The 17,250-nt window shown below is 49.0% G+C and overlaps 1 protein-coding gene across 1 annotated transcript in view; it reads right to left on the bottom strand.

The window, feature by feature from the left end:
- Window positions 1-16,674, bottom strand: part of LOC142295729 (aminopeptidase NAALADL1-like) — a 68,520-nt gene extending 51,846 nt beyond the window's left edge. The window contains exon 1 of the mRNA XM_075338821.1: window positions 16,436-16,674. Within this exon, the coding sequence (XP_075194936.1) occupies window positions 16,436-16,629 (194 nt within the window). The 5' untranslated portion in view covers window positions 16,630-16,674. The remainder of the gene's footprint in view (window positions 1-16,435) is intronic.
- Between the last annotated feature and the right edge of the window lie 576 nt (window positions 16,675-17,250).

Here is a 17,250-nt window from a genome sequence, read left to right as displayed (position 1 = left end):
GCACTCCCAAACGTGCTCCATCCGCCATGCTGCGCACTCCCAAACGTGCTCCATCCGCCATGCTGCGCACTTCCAAACGTGCTCCATCCGCCATGCTGCGCACTCCCAAACGTGCTCCATCCGCCATGCTGCGCGCTCCCAAACGTGGTCCATCCGCCATGCTGCGCACTCCCAAACGTGCTCCATCCGCCATGCTGCGCACTCCGAAACGTGCTCCAACCGCCATACTGCGCACTCCCAAACGTGCTCCATCCGCCATACTGCGCACTCCCCATCGTGCACCATCCGGCATGCTGCGCACTCCCAAACATGCTCCATCCGTCATGCTGCGCACTCCCAAACGTGCTCCATCCGTCATGCTGCGCACTCCCAAACGTGCTCCATCCGCCATGCTGCGCACTCCCAAACGTGCTCCATCCGCCATGCTGCGCACCCCCCATCATGCTCCATCCGCTTAGGAGTGCGCAGCATGCCGGATGGTGCACGATGGGGAGTGCGCAGTATGGCGGATGGAGCACGTTTGGGAGTGCGCAGCATGGCGGATGGAGCACGTTTGGGAGTGCGCAGCATGGCGGATGGACCACGTTTGGGAGTGCGCAGCATGGCGGATGGACCACGTTTGGGAGTGCGCAGCATGGCGGATGGACCACGTTTGGGAGTGCGCAGCATGGGGGATGCAGCACGATGGGGAGTGCGCAGTATGGCGGATGGAGCACGTTTGCTCAGCCTCTCTCCTTCCAGCCTCCCTCAGCATCAGCCCCCCCCTCCCAGCCTTCCCCAAGATCAGCCTCTCTGCTCCCAGCCTCCTCCAGCACGCCGTGCTCCTCTGCCGACACTCACCCACACAACCGATCGCATCCACTCACCCACACAACCGATCGCATCCACTCACACACACAACCGATCGCATCCACTCACACACACAACCGATCGCATCCACTCACACACACAACCGATCGCATCCACTCACACACACACCCGATCGCATACACTCACACACACACCCGATCGCATACACTCACACACACACCCGATCGCATCCACTCACACACACACCCGATCGCATCCACTCACACACACACCCGATCGCATCCACTCACACACACCCGATCGCATACACTCACACACACACCCGATCGCATACACTCACACACACACCCGATCGCATACACTCACACACACACCCGATCGCATACACTCACACACACACCCGATCGCATACACTCACACACACACCCGATCGCATACACTCACACACACACCCGATCGCATACACTCACACACACACCCGATCGCATACACTCACACACACACCCGATCGCATACACTCACACACACACCCGATCGCATACACTCACACACACAACCGATCGCATACACTCACACACACCCGATCGCATACACTCACACACACAGACACTGACGATATCGCACTTACGCGCTGATACTCACAACATCCGGGGATATCACATGCTTCTGGCCATGTGATCCTCCGTCAGGTCCTGGAAGCTCACAGCACAATATCGCCGCCGAGAAGCAAGCGATATCCCAGGATGTTGTGAGTATGTGGATGCGATGTGATGTGTGTATGTGAGTGAGTGTGATCTGATTTGTGTGTGTATGTGTGTGTGTGCTGTTATGTTATGTATGTTCTGCAGCTGCAGGACCTTGATGTGTGGATGCGATGTGATGTGTGTGTGAGTGTGAGCCGGTGTACACTGGTAACTATGATACACATCGGGTAACTAAGGGACCTTAGTTACCCGATGTGTATAATGGTTACCAGCTTTCACGGCCTCCGTTAAGATCCCAGCATCGCAAGGTTATGTCTGGCGCTGCCGGGATCCTGACGGAGCCGGTGTAGAAGCAAGCGATATCCCAGCATGTTGTGAGTGTGTGGATGTGATGTGTGAGAGTGAGTGTGAGAGTGAGTGTGATCTGATGTGTGTGTACTCACCTGGGAATCGGGGCTCCGTGTCAGTTGGGCCACAGCGAGCGTGCATTGCGTGAGGGGGCGGGGCCTGCAGAGAGCCGGGGCGAGAGGCCAATCCGTGTGGGGGGGCGGGGCCATGGCGAGCCCAGCGGCCAATCAGCTTTGTGTCACCGTAAGGACACAATTTCGGAGCATGACAGACAGACAGACAGATAGACAGACAGACAGACAGACAGAATAAGGCAATTATATATATAGATAATACTGCCTCTATGTACAAGAATATAACTACTATAATACTGCCACTATGTACAAGAATATAACTACTATAATACTGGTTCTATGTACAAGAATATAACTGCTATAATACTGCTCCTATGTACAAGAATATAACTACTATAATACTGCCCCTATGTACAAGAATATAACAACAATAATACTGCCCCTATGTACAAGACTATAACTACTATAATACTGCCTCTATGTACAAGAATATAACTACTATAATACTGCCCCTATGTACAAGAATATAACTACTATAATACTGCTCCTATGTACAAGAAAATAAATACTATAATACTGCCCCTATGTACAAAAATATAACTACTATAATACTGCCCCTATGTACAAGAATATAACTACTATAATACTGCCCCTATGTGCAACAATATAACTACTATAATACTGCCCCTATGTACAAGAATATAACTACTATAATACTGCTCCTATGTACAAGAATATAACTGCTATAATACTGCTCCTATGTACAAGAATATAACTACTATAATACTGGTTCTATGTACAAGAATATAACTACTATAATACTGCTCCTATGTACAAGAATATAACTACTATAATACTGCTCCTATGTACAAGAATATAACTACTATAATACTGCTCCTATGTACAAGAATATAACTACTATAATACTGCTCCTATGTACAAGAATATAACTACTATAATACTGCCCCCTATGTACAAGAATATAACTACTATAATACTGGTTCTATGTACAAGAATATAACTACTATAATACTGCTCCTATGTACAAGAATATAACTACTATAATACTGCCCCTATGTACAAGAATATAACTACTATAATACTGCTCCTATGTACAAGAATATAACTACTATAATACTGCCCCCTATGTACAAGAATATAACTACAATAATACTGTCCCCTAAGGCTAGGTTCACACACTGCGTTTTTTACCTGCGTTTTGGGTCCGTTTTTGCTGCAGAAATTTCTTGAGAAATTCTTGTAACCTTTCTGCAGACATTCCCCAGCAAAACCTATGGCAAAAAAAATTAGCTGTGCACACACTGCGTTTTTTTCTTAAGAAAATTCTTTCAGTAGATTTTCTTAAGAAAAAGAATGAGCATGTCACTTCTTTTCTGCAGCTAACTGCGTTTTTTGCCATAGATAATTGGCACAATAATGCAGGGAGCAACCAGCGGTAAAAACGCACCAAAAACGCACCGAAAACGCACCAAAAACGCACCGAAAACGCGGCAAAAACGCAGGTGCGTTTTTGGTGCGTTTTTTAACGCAGGTGCACTAATCCTTCACTCTTAAGAAATTTCTTAAGAAATTTCTTAAGAAAAATCATTTTTCTAGTGTGAACATAGCCTAAAGGCTACTTTACACACTGCGATATCGGTCCCGATATCGCTAGTGTGCGTACCCGCCCCCATCTGTTGCGCGACACGGGCATATCGCTGCCCGTGGCGCACAACATCGCCCAGAGCCGTCACACATACTTACCTGTCCGGCGACGTCGCTGTGACCGGCGAACCGCCTCCTTTCTAAGGGGGCGGTCCGTGCGGCGTCACAGCGACGTCACTGAACCGCCGCCCAATCGCAGCGGAGGGGCGGAGATGAGCGGGACGTAACATCCCGCCCACCTCCTTCCTTCCGCATAGCGGCCGGGAGGCAGGTAGGGAGACGTTCCTCGCTCCTGCGGCGTCACACGCAGCGATGTTTGATGCCGCAGGAACGAGGAACAACCTCGTTACTGCTGAAGTAACGATAATTGGGAATGGACCCCCGTGTCGCCGATTAGCGATTTTTCACTGTTTTGCAACGATGCAAAATCGCTAATCGATGTCACACGCAACGGCATCGCTAATGCGGCCGGATGTGCGTCACGAATTCCGTGACCCCAACGACTCCGCATTAGCGATGTCGTAGCGTGTAAAGCCCGCTTTACACTCACTTTCTCAGTCTCTTTTCCCTGTTGCACACATTGCTTCTTCACACGATGCAGATGCTGCTGCCACTTTATACAACACCACCATCTCTGCAGCTCTCGAATCAGCTGCCCCCTCACATACACCAAAACCCGCTCAATCAACAGGCAACCCTGGCACACGAGTCAGACTAAAGAATTGAGACGGGCTTCCAGAATCGCTGAGCGCAGATGGAAGAGGTCTCATTCCACAGAGCACTTCATCACATACAAACAAGCTCTCACCACTTTCAAGTCCACACTCACTGCTGCAAAACAAACCTACCTCTCATCCCTCATATCCTCTCTCTCTCACAACCCTAAACAGCTATTCGACACTTTCAACTCTCTCCTCCGTCCCCCGGCACCACCTCTGTCTCCTTTCATCTCACCTGAAGACTTTGCCTCTTTCTTCAAGCAGAAGATTGACAACATCAGAGCAAGCTTTGGCCCACAATCACCACAGCCCCTCATCATAGCTACTCAGCTCTCTTCCTCAAAGTACAGCTTCTCCACCATGACAGAAGATCATCTTTCCACTCTACTCTTAAGATCACATCTAACCACCTGCCTGCTTGATCCACTCCCATCCCCCCTCATCTCCAATCTCACCACAGGTCCTCCTCCCGACCCTAACCCATCTCTTCAACCTATCACTAACAACTGGTGTATTCCCTTCATGCTTTATACATGCCTCAATCACACCCATCCTCAAAAAGCCCTCCCTTGTCCCTTCCTCTGTGTCAAGCTATCGCCCCATATCACTTCTCCCCTATGCCTCAAAACTACTGGAACAGCATGTCCATCTCGAACTGTCCTCATTCATCTCCTCCTGCTCCCTCTTTGACCGGTTACAATCTGGCTTCCGACCCCTTCATTCCACTGAAACTGCCCTGACCAAAATCACTAACGACCTACTCACCGCAAAAGCCAAGCGACACTACTCTATCCTTCTCCTCCTGGACCTGTCCTCTGCCTTTGACACAGTAGACCACTCCCTCCTACTACAGATTCTCTCATCTCTGGGCATCACAGACTTGGCGCTATCTTGGATCTCCTCATACCTAACCAACCAAACTTTCAATGTCTCCCACTCTCACACCACTTCCTCATCTCGCCCCTATCTATCGGTGTCCCCCCAGGTTCAGTTCTTGGACCCCTGCTGTTGTAAACCAAAATAATGTAAAGTAGGAGTAATAGTGCAGAAAACCAAAAGAAAAACTCCTAAAAATTGTCTTTATTAGTATTCAGTATTAAAATCTATATCATAAAAACCAAATTATTTTTACATAGTCATTATATAGACTGGTCACATATGGTGGGTGTAAAGAGGTGATAGACACGATTAGTGAGGATAGTGTTAGTTGTTTGCTATTCTCAAGGTAGGGGCAACTTTAGTAGTTGTACTTCTTAGTCAGATAGTTTTTCATTAGATGCTAGGGGGATTAGAGACGAACTTTCTATCCCTCCCTTTCACCTACCAGCGGAGGTGCACCATAAATTATTGGGTACACCCCGCTCCTCGTCGTCTCTCCCTATTTTCTCCCTGCAGCTCGTCAGTTGCAAACGGGAGACCCACCACCAAGGAGAATAAATAGTGCAGTTAGTCACAGGTCATTACTCAGCCATACATAAATATGTTCCAGCATAGTTACACAGATGATATAAATCTCAGATAATGATCATGTACATCTCAGATAAATATAAAATTAGAGAATCCCAGCAGGGATGACTTATCTGCTGGGACCATCCAGTAGCATATCCCAAACCCCTGCTGTTCCCCATTTACACCTTCAGCCTGGGACAGCTCATAGAGTCCCACGGCTTTCAGTATCATCTCTACGCTGATGATACGCAGATCTACCTCTCTGGACCTGACATCACCTCTCTACTAACCAGAGTTCCACAATGTCTGTCTGCTATTTCATCCTTCTTCTCTGCGCGATTCCTAAAACTGAACATGGACAAAACAGAATTCATTGTCTTTCCTCCTCATCACTCAACTCCCCCACCTGACATATCCATCAATGTCAATGGCTGCTCACTTTCCCCAGTGCCACACGCTCGCTGCCTGGGAGTAATCCTAGACTCTGATTTCTCTTTCAAGCCACACATCCAAGCCCTTTCCACCTCTTGCCGCCTGCAACTCAAAAATATTTCACGGATCCGTACATTCCTTTCCCAAGAAGCTGCAAAAACCCTAATACATGCTCTTATTATCTCCCGCCTGGATTATTGCAACCTCCTGCTCTGTAGCCTCCCTTCTAACAGTCTCACACCCCTACAATCTATTCTAAACTATGCTGCCCGGCTAATCCACCTGGTTCCCCGCTACTCCCCGACCTCTCCTCTCTGCCAATCTCTTCACTGGTTTCCCATTGCCCAACGACTCCAGTTCAAAACACTAACCATGACATACAAAGCCATCCACAACCTGTCTCCTCCCTACATCTGTGACCTAGTCTCCCGGTACCTACCTGCACGTAACCTCCGATCCTCACAAGATCTCCTTCTCTACTCCCCTCTCATCTCCTCTTCCCACCATCGCATCCAAGGTTTCTCCCGTGCCTCCCTCATACTCTGGAATGCTCTGCCTCAACATATCAGACTCTCGCCTACCTTGCCAAGCTTCAAAAGGAACCTGAAGACCCACCTCTTCCGACAAGCCTACAACCTGCCGTAACCCTCAGTATGATACAGCGCCGCACAATCAGCTCTACCCTCACCTACTGTATCCTCCCCATCCCTTGTAGACTGTGAGCCCTCGCAGGCAGGGACCTCTATCATCCTGTACCTGTCTGTGTCTTGTATTGTTTATGATTATTGTAGGTGTCCCTATTATGTATACCCCTTCCACATGTAAAGCGCCATGGAATTGATGGCGCTATAATAATAATAATAATATGTACAAGAATATAACTACTATAATACTGCTCTCTTTGTACAAGAATATAACTACTATAATACTGCCCCCTATATACAAGAATGTAACTACTATAATACTACTATAATACTGCCCCCTATGTACAAGAATATAACTACTTTAATACTGCCCCCTATGTACAAAAATATAACTACTATAATACTGCTCCTATGTACAAGAATATAACTACTATAATACTGCCCCCTATATACAAGAATGTAACTACTATAATACTACTATAATACTGCCCCCTATGTACAAGAATATAACTACTTTAATACTGCCCCCTATGTACAAAAATATAACTACTATAATACTGCTCCTATGTACAAGAATATAACTACTATAATATTGCTCCTATGTACAAGAATATAACTACTATAATACTGCCCCTATATACAAGAATATAACTTCTCCTATGTACAAGAATATAACTACTATAATACTGCCCCCTATATACAAGAATATAACTACTATAATACTGCCCCTATGTAGAAGAATATAACTACTATAATACTGCCCCTATGTACAAGAATATATCTACTATAATACTGCCCCTATGTACAAGAATATAACTACTATAATACTGCCCCTATTTACAAGAATATATCTACTATAATACTGCCCCTATGTACAAGAATATAACTACTATAATACTGCCCCTATGTACAAGAATATAACTACTATAATACTGCCCCCCATGTACTAGAATATAACTACTATAATACTGCCCCTATGTACAAGAATATAACTACTATAATACTGCCCCCTATGTACAAGAATATAACTACTATAATACTGCCCCTATGTACAAGAATATAACTACTATAATACTGCCCCCTATGTACAAGAATATAACTACTATAATACTGCCCCTATGTGCAAGAATATAAAATTGCATGTTCAGAAACAACACAGTCATAATTAAAGGCAAAACCCCAAGCCATAACAATATATGCAAGCAATTATGTAATAAAATGGAAACTTTTTAACCATCTTTATTATTTGTATATGATCAGATAAAGTTACCTATTTGGTCACCAAGGATGTACACAAAGTTTTGTTACATCACTTCTATGTTTTGTCCAGGTGTATAATATCGATCACCTATCTACCAGATCAAAATTAAATCTGTCAGGTCCGTCACCCGGAACCAGCCATCTTTAGCTACAGTGAGTGATGGGTGTAAAACGGAGTGAATTGTATTTTATGTAGATGTCATGCACTTAGATTACAGTGTTAAATTAGTTTATAACCTAAAAATTACAACTGTCAAAAAATGCAAAAAAAAACCCTATTCTGCTACGGTTTTGTTGTAATCTTGATTTCACAACCAAAGTCACCTTATGGAACCTTCATATAATAGAGGAGTTGAAAAACATGACTGATTGTCACGATGATTTGCGATAGCTGGGAACCGGGGCTCCTAAACTGTCCTTCAAGCTAGGGGGGGTCATATGCTATCCCTATTCTCAGGGATGCTCCTAATGGTGGAGAGGTCTGAGCCTCCTTCTTCACCAGTCCTGATCTAATTCCATGTCCCTCCAGGAGGGACAATACAGGAGTGTGTTGAAACCACAGAAAAAGATGGACAAGGGAAAAACAAAACTCTGTCACACAGCACACGTTCACACAGGATGAGACAATAAGGGTATGTGCCCACGATCAAGACTGCGTCCTGTATGCAGCGGGTCCTGACCTGCGGGGCCATGCTTATCCTCCACAGGAGACCGCAGCTGCTTGTACCCACGATGAGGGTTTGGTGCGCTTCTGTTGTCCCTACGGAGGACACGTGATTCCGTAGCAAACAATTGACATGCTGCGGTCTGGAAACACGCACCGCAGGTCAAGTGATTGCTGCGGAAAGAAGGGAATTTTGTTTACTTACCGTAAATTCCTTTTCTTCTAGCTCTAATTGGGAGACCCAGACAATTGGGTGTATAGGCTATGCCTCCGGAGGCCGCACAAAGTATTACACTCAAAAGTGTTAAGCCCCTCCCCTTCTGCCTATACACCCCCCGTGCTCCCACGGGCTCCTCAGTTTTGGTGCAAAAGCAAGAAGGAGGAAAAAGAATTATAAACTGGTTTAAAGTAACTTCAATCCGAAGGAATATCGGAGAACTGAAACCATTCAACATGAACAACATGTGTACACAAAAAAACAGGGGCGGGTGCTGGGTCTCCCAATTAGAGCTAGAAGAAAAGGAATTTACGGTAAGTAAACAAAATTCCCTTCTTCTTTGTCGCTCTATTGGGAGACCCAGACAATTGGGACGTCCAAAAGCAGTCCCTGGGTGGGTAAAATAATACCTCGTAAGAGAGCCGTAAAACGGCCTCTTCCTACAGGTGGGCAACCGCCGCCTGAAGGACTCGTCTACCTAGGCTGGCATCCGCCGAAGCATAGGTATGCACCTGATAGTGCTTCGTGAAAGTGTGCAGGCTCGACCAGGTAGCCGCCTGACACACCTGCTGAGCCGTAGCCTGGTGCCTCAAAGCCCAGGACGCGCCCACGGCTCTGGTAGAATGGGCCTTCAGCCCTGAGGGAACCGGAAGCCCAGCCGAACGGTAAGCTTCGATAATTGGCTCCTTGATCCACCGAGCCAGGGTTGATTTGGAAGCCTGTGACCCTTTACGCTGGCCAGCGACAAGGACAAAGAGTGCATCCGAGCGGCGCAGGGGCGCCGTACGAGAAATGTAGAGTCTGAGTGCTCTCACCAGATCTAACAAGTGCAAATCCTTTTCACATTGGTGAACTGGATGAGGACAAAAAGAAGGTAAGGAGATATCCTGATTGAGATGAAAGGGGGATACCACCTTAGGGAGAAATTCCGGAACCGGACGCAGAACCACCTTGTCCTGGTGAAACACCAGGAAAGGGGCTTTGCATGACAGCGCTGCTAGCTCAGACACTCTCCGAAGTGAAGTGACTGCTACTAGAAAAACCACTTTCTGCGAAAGGCGTGAGAGAAATATCCCTCATTGGCTCGAATGGTGGTTTCTGAAGAACCGTCAGCACCCTGTTCAGATCCCAGGGTTCTAACGGCCGCTTGTAAGGAGGGACGATGTGACAAACCCCCTGCAGGAACGTGCGTACCTGTGGAAGTCTGGCTAGGCGCTTCTGGAAAAAAACAGAGAGCGCCGAGACTTGTCCCTTAAGGGAGCCGAGCGACAAACCCTTTTCCAGTCCAGATTGAAGGAAGGACAGAAAAGTGGGCAAAGCAAAAGGCCAGGGAGAAATACCCTGAGCAGAGCACCACGACAGGAAAATTTTCCACGTCCTGTGGTAGATCTTGGCGGACGTTGGCTTCCTAGCCTGTCTCATAGTGGCAATGACCTCTTGAGATAACCCTGAAGACGCTAGGATCCAGGACTCAATGGCCACACAGTCAGGTTGAGGGCCGCAGAATTCAGATGGAAAAACGGCCCTTGAGATAGCAAGTCTGGTCGGTCTGGTAGTGCCCACGGTTGGCCGACCGTGAGATGCCACAGATCCGGGTACCACGACCGCCTCGGCCAGTCTGGAGCGACGAGGATGACGCGGCGGCAGTCGGCCCTGATCTTGCGTAACACTCTGGGCAACAGTGCCAGCGGAGGAAACACATAAGGGAGCTGAAACTGCGACCAATCCTGAACTAAGGCGTCTGCCGCCAGAGCTCTGGGATCTTGAGACCGTGCCATGAACTCTGGTACCTTGTTGTTGTGCCGGGACGCCATGAGATCGACGTCCGGCACCCCCCAGCGGCAACAGATCTCCTGAAACACGTCCGGGTGAAGGGACCATTCCCCTGCGTCCATGCCCTGGCGACTGAGATAATCTGCTTCCCAGTTTTCCCCGCCTGGGATGTGAACTGCGGAGATGGTGGAGGCCGTGGCTTCCACCCACAGTAGAATCCGCCGGACTTCCTGGAAGGCTTGCCGACTGCGTGTGCCGCCTTGGTGGTTGATGTATGCCACCGCTGTGGAATTGTCTGACTGAATTCTGATCTGCTTGCCTTCCAGCCACTGCTGGAACGCTTTCAGGGCAAGATACACTGCCCGTATTTCCAGAACATTGATCTGAAGCGAGGACTCTTGCTGGGTCCACGTACCCTGAGCCCTGTGGTGGAGAAAAACCGCTCCCCACCCTGACAGACTCGCGTCCGTCGTGACCACCTCCCAGGATGGGGGTAGGAAGGATTTCCCTTTCGATAATGAAGTGGGAAGAAGCCACCACCGAAGGGAAGCTTTGGTCGCCTGCGAGAGGGAGACGTTCCTGTCGAGGGACGTCGGCTTCCTGTCCCATTTGCGAAGGATGTCCCATTGAAGAGGACGCAGGTGAAACTGCGCGAAAGGAACTGCCTCCATTGCTGCCACCATCTTCCCCAGGAAGTGCATGAGGCGTCTCAAGGTGTGTGACCGACCTTGAAGGAGAGATTGTACCCCTGTCTGTAGTGACCGCTGCTTGATCAGCGGAAGCTTCACTATCGCTGAGAGGGTATGAAACTCCATGCCAAGGTATGTCAGCGATTGGGCCGGTGTCAGATTTGACTTTGGAAAATTGATGATCCACCCGAAACTCTGGAGAGTCTCCAGGGTAGCGTCGAGGCTGTGTTGGCATGCCTCTAGAGAGGGTGCCTTGATCAACAGATCGTCCAAGTACGGGATCACCGAGTGACCCTGAGAGTGGAGGACCGCTACTACAGTAGCCATAAGCTTGGTGAAAACCCGTGGGGCTGTTGCCAGGCCGAACGGCAGTGCCACGAACTGCAGGTGTTCGTTCCCTATGGCGAAGCGCAAGAAGCGCTGGTGCTCTGGAGCAATCGGTACGTGGAGATAAGCATCCTTGATATCGATCGATGCAAGGAAATCTCCCTGGGACATTGAGGCGATGACGGAGCGGAGGGATTCCATCCGGAACCGCCTGGTCTTTACGTGTTTGTTGAGAAGTTTCAGGTCCAGGACAGGTCGAAAAGACCCGTCCTTCTTTGGGACCACAAACAAGTTGGAGTAAAAACCGTGGCCCTGTTGCTGAAGAGGAACAGGGACCACCACTCCTTCTGCCTTCAGAATGCCCAGCGCCTGCAGAAGAGCCTCGGCTCGCTCGGGAGGCGGGGATGACCTGAAGAATCGAGTCGGGGGACGAGAGGTGAACTCTATCTTGTAACCGTGAGACAGAATGTCTCTCACCCAACGGTCTTTTACCCGTGGCAGCCAGGTGTCGCAAAAGCGGGAGAGCCTGCCACCGACCGAGGATGCGGAGTGAGGATGCCGAAAGTCATGAGGAAGCCGCTTTGGTAGCGGCACCTCCGGTGGTCTGTTTAGGACGTGACTTAGACCGCCATGCATCAGAGTTCCTTTGATCTTTCTGAGGCCTTTTGGACGAGGAGAATTGGGACCTGCCCGCGCCCCGAAAGGACCGAAACCTCGACTGCCCCTTCCTCTGTTGGGGTATGTTCGGTTTGGGCTGGGGTAAGGATGTATCCTTTCCCTTGGATTGTTTGATGATTTCATCTAAACGCTCGCCAAACAATCGTTCGCCCGAAATTGGCAAACTGGTTAAGCGCTTTTTGGAAACAGAATCTGCCTTCCATTCCCGTAGCCACAAGGCCCTGCGGAGTACCACCGAATTGGCGGCTGCAACCGCCGTACGGCTCCCAGAGTCTAGGATAGCATTAATAGCGTAAGACGCAAATGCCGACGTCTGAGTGGTTATGGACGCCACCTGTGGCGCGGACGTGCGTGTGGCTGCGTCAATTTGCGCTTGACCTGCTGAGATAGCTTGTAGCGCCCATACGGCTGCGAATGCTGGGGCAAAAGAAGCGCCGATCGCTTCATAGATGGATTTCAACCAGAGCTCCATCTGCCTGTCAGTGGCATCTTTGAGTGAAGCCCCATCTTCCACTGCAAGTATGGATCTAGCTGCCAGTCTGGAGATTGGAGGATCCACCTTGGGACACTGAGTCCAACCCATGACCACATCAGGGGGAAAGGGATAACGTGTATCCTTAAGGCGCTTAGAAAAACGCTTATCTGGACAAGCATGGTGATTCTGGACTGCCTCTCTGAAATCAGAGTGGTCCAGAAACATACTCGGTGTACGCTTGGGAAACCTGAAACGGAATTTCTCCTGCTGGGAAGCCGACTCCTCCGCCGGAGGAGCTGAGGGAGAAATATCCAACATACGATTGATGGACGCAATAAGGTCGTTCACTATGGCGTCCCCGTCCGGAGTATCAAGATTGAGAGCGGCCTCAGGATCAGAATCCTGATCAGCTACCTCCGCTTCATCAACTCGCGATTCCCCTCGCTGAGACCCTGAACAATATGATGATGTCGAGGGAAAATCTAAGCGAGCTCGCTTAGTCGGTCTGGGGCTGGGGTCTGTGTCAGAACCCTCAGCTTGGGATCCATGAGATACCCCGGGAGGACATTGTTGGTCCAGCTGAGGTGGGCCAGGGAACAAAGATTCAACAGAGTCCCTGTGCTGAGATACCGGCCTGTACTGCAAGGCTTCTAGTATCTTAGCCATAGTCTCAGAGAGTTTTGCAAACTCCGTCCCTGTCACCTGAACAGTGTTAGCAGGTGGCTCCCCCTGGGCCTCCCCTAGCAGAGGCTCTGGCTGAGCAAGTGCCACAGGGGCCGAACAGTGCAGACAATGAGGGTCAGTGGAACCTGCCGGTAGCGGGGTCGTACATGCGGCGCAGGCAACATAATAAGCCTGTGTTTTGGCACCCCTGCCTTTCGTGGGCGCCATGCTATTATCTTCCCTGAGCAACACAATAGGGTATATAGCCAGAAATCAACTGTGCACTATACAGTGTAAAATAAACATATAATGTTACACTACTGCACAATGGGGCTAGCACCACAGGTGCTGCTTACCACCCGCTTAAAGCGGTTGTGAGGCCACCAGAGTCCCTGCCTGGGTCTCCCAGATTTTGTCCCCCTCTGCAGCGTCCGAGGAGCTGACAGGAATGCGTCCTGAGGAGAGGAGGGAGCCGTGGGCGTGACCCAGAAAGAGCGGGAACTGGTGCCTGCACTGTGCACAGTGAGGGGAGTGGAGTATGCAAAGCATGCTCCAGCCCTCAGTGCTGCTCGTTCTATGCAGCGTCCCGCCCTTCCCCTGCCTGTCAGGGCTATGGGCGGGAGGAAAGGAAACTAGGCCGCAAAAAGCCGGGGACTCTAGTAATAAACGCGGCCGCCGTAAAAGCGCGGCCGGCGTGGAAGTCCCCGGCGCACTACAAGTCCCAGCCGCGCCGCAGTATTTCCAAGGCAGCGGCGGTCAATGCGGCAGTCCCTATACATAAACACACTCAGCAACGCTGAGTGTGTAATGGCACATATTAACCCGGTCAGCTCCGCGGTCCCCGGTGCACTACCACACCCAGCAAAGCTGGAGTGTTGCTGTGCGCGGTCCCCACGGGGACACAGAGTACCTCCAAGTAGCAGGGCCATGTCCCTGAACGATACCCGGCTCCTATCCAGCAGGCTCCACAGGAGTTGTGGATGAAGCACGGTCTCAGTGCCTGAAGACCGATAGGATCCCACTTCCACCAGAACCCTGAGGGGGATGGGGAAGGAAAACAGCATGTGGGCTCCAGCCTCCGTACCCGCAATGGATACCTCAACCTTAACAACACCACCGACAAGAGTGGGGTGAGAAGGGAGCATGCTGGGGGCCCTATATGGGCCCACTTTTCTTCCATCCGACATGGTCAGCAGCTGCTGCTGACCAATCTGTGGAGCTGTGCGTGCGTGTCTGACCTCCTTCGCACAAAGCAAAAAAACTGAGGAGCCCGTGGGAGCACGGGGGGTGTATAGGCAGAAGGGGAGGGGCTTAACACTTTTGAGTGTAATACTTTGTGCGGCCTCCGGAGGCATAGCCTATACACCCAATTGTCTGGGTCTCCCAATAGAGCGACAAAGAAAAACAAGCACAGTGGGCAAGGTATTTCTAGAAATCCCATCCACTATGCTTGTATTGTACAACACACAGTGCAGCGAAAACACGCTACATCCAAAACGCTGCAAACACTAATCGTGGGCACGCACCCTAAGATTCAGGAGGAAAATCAAGAGCAGGAAAGAAATACAAAACAGCAGGGGTAAGGTGAATAATCACACCAAGCAAAAAGCACTAAACACTTTCACCAGTGAGAGTCTGAGACACCACACCTCACAGACCAATACAGAATAAACTATAGCTGGCATGGGTAGAAGGATTACAACAGTATAAATAGGAGCAGATGTATTAGGTCTCCGCATGATATGTGATTAAAGGAGCAAGCAGACTAGCAGAGATTTAATTCTTGCTAGCCTGTCTAAAGGGTGCTTTACACGCTGCAACATCGCTAGCGATAGCTAGCGATGTCGCGAGCGATAGCACCCGCCCCCGTCGTATGTGCGATATTTGGTGATCGCTGCCGTAGCGAACATTATCGCTACGGCAGCGTCACACGCACATACCTTGTCAGCGACGTCGCTGTGACCGCCGAACAATCCCTCCCTCAAGGGGCAGGTGCGTTCGGCGTCAAAGCAACGTCACTTCGGCGTCACTAAGCTGTCAACCAATAGAAGCGGAGGGGCGGAGATGAGCGGGACGTAACACCACGCCCACCTCCTTCTTTCCTCATTGCTGGTGGACTCAGGTAAGGATATGTTCGTCGTTCCTGCGGTGTCATACATAGCGATGTGTGCTGCCGCAGGAACGACAAACAACATCGTACCTGTGGCAACAACGATATTAAGGAAATGAACGACATGTCAACGAGCAACGATTTTTCACATTTTTGTGCTCGGTGATCGTCGCTTATTTGTGTCACACGCTGCGATGTCGCTACCGGCGCCGGATGTGCGTCACTAACAACATGACCCCGACGATATATCGGTAGCGATGTCGCAGCGTTTTAAAGTACCCTTAAGAATCAGCACACAGCAGGTCAACGCAGACACCAGACACCAGAGAAACCTTGGGCAATCTACAATCTGAACAGAGTGCAATGCCACCATGACAGTCGGCAAGGTTTGTGCAAAACTCTGTGTGACACTGATTTCTGCAAAAAACAGTGCCCCACTTTAGTGAATGGAGTGGAGTTGAAATACAAAACACAACTTGTGGACAGGACATGACTGATGCTGGTTTTAGATATAGCTAAGTCCATCAATGTTCTCAGAAATGGAGGAATCCTAACTTCACCCAATGTCAAACATACAGGACCAAACATATACGGTACATTGTGACTTTTGGCTAAAAATTACAATTCAGAGGGTGCTCATACAAAAAATGGAGCATGTAGTATAAGAGGGTGGTCTGAGAAAAAAAAATGGAGAGCTATTTCTGTCTATGCCAAGTCATGGTGTTGGTTCTCACCTCAGGTTTTCCTTGATCTTCTCACTATCCACCTCCTTCATGAATTGTTGGATAAAACCTTCATCAAGATCTTGACCAAGATTCTTCACCCATTCTGGCTCATCACCCGAAATACCAAAATGGCCGATCAGAAGTCCAATCGCCAATATGACCGCAGCCCCTAAAGAAATCCCCAGCACCTTCAACCAATTCATGGTCCCTCAGCCTCCGAGATCCCTCAAAGATTGATCTTCACTCCATGTGGTTACTCTTTACAACCGTTACACTTTACACTTGCATTTCACTTTTTATGGTTACTCTTTACCCTTTAGATAAGAGGACACAAGCAACATGGTTAACGATTATCAGAGTGAAATTTGGGACACAATCTAGCCGGATAATGAAGGAGATATCAAGCTAATTATTCCAAGAAAGAAGTCTATAAAATAAGACTAGAAGAAGACTTGTCATAAAAGATCCTTCATTTTTGTCGTATTTGAGATGGGACATCCAGAATTAGGAAATGGGACTGACAAACATAGCCAAAACATTGTCACATGGTGTTTGGCTCTAAACTTGCCAAGTGCTATGGTGGCATCTGACACTGTTCACACTGCAGAGTCTGGCAGTCCTCAGTATGCCACCTTTGGTGCTTCTCAGTTACACAGGCAGGCTCGGGCGTCGACCAGCTGTGTGCTCATTAGTTATCGGGCTTGCAGGAGTTAATTTTTGATTACTAGTGATGTCTTGGATCACATATTGTGAGAGACCTATCACAGTCACTCCCCGCCTTTTTAAGATGGAGGAGCCTGTCTCCCCATGCCGACGATAGTTTT

The sequence above is a fragment of the Anomaloglossus baeobatrachus genome, chromosome 3, assembly GCF_048569485.1.
Source record: "Anomaloglossus baeobatrachus isolate aAnoBae1 chromosome 3, aAnoBae1.hap1, whole genome shotgun sequence".
Classification (NCBI taxonomy): Eukaryota; Metazoa; Chordata; class Amphibia; order Anura; family Aromobatidae; genus Anomaloglossus; species Anomaloglossus baeobatrachus.
This window is presented reverse-complemented; position numbering and strand designations above follow the sequence as displayed.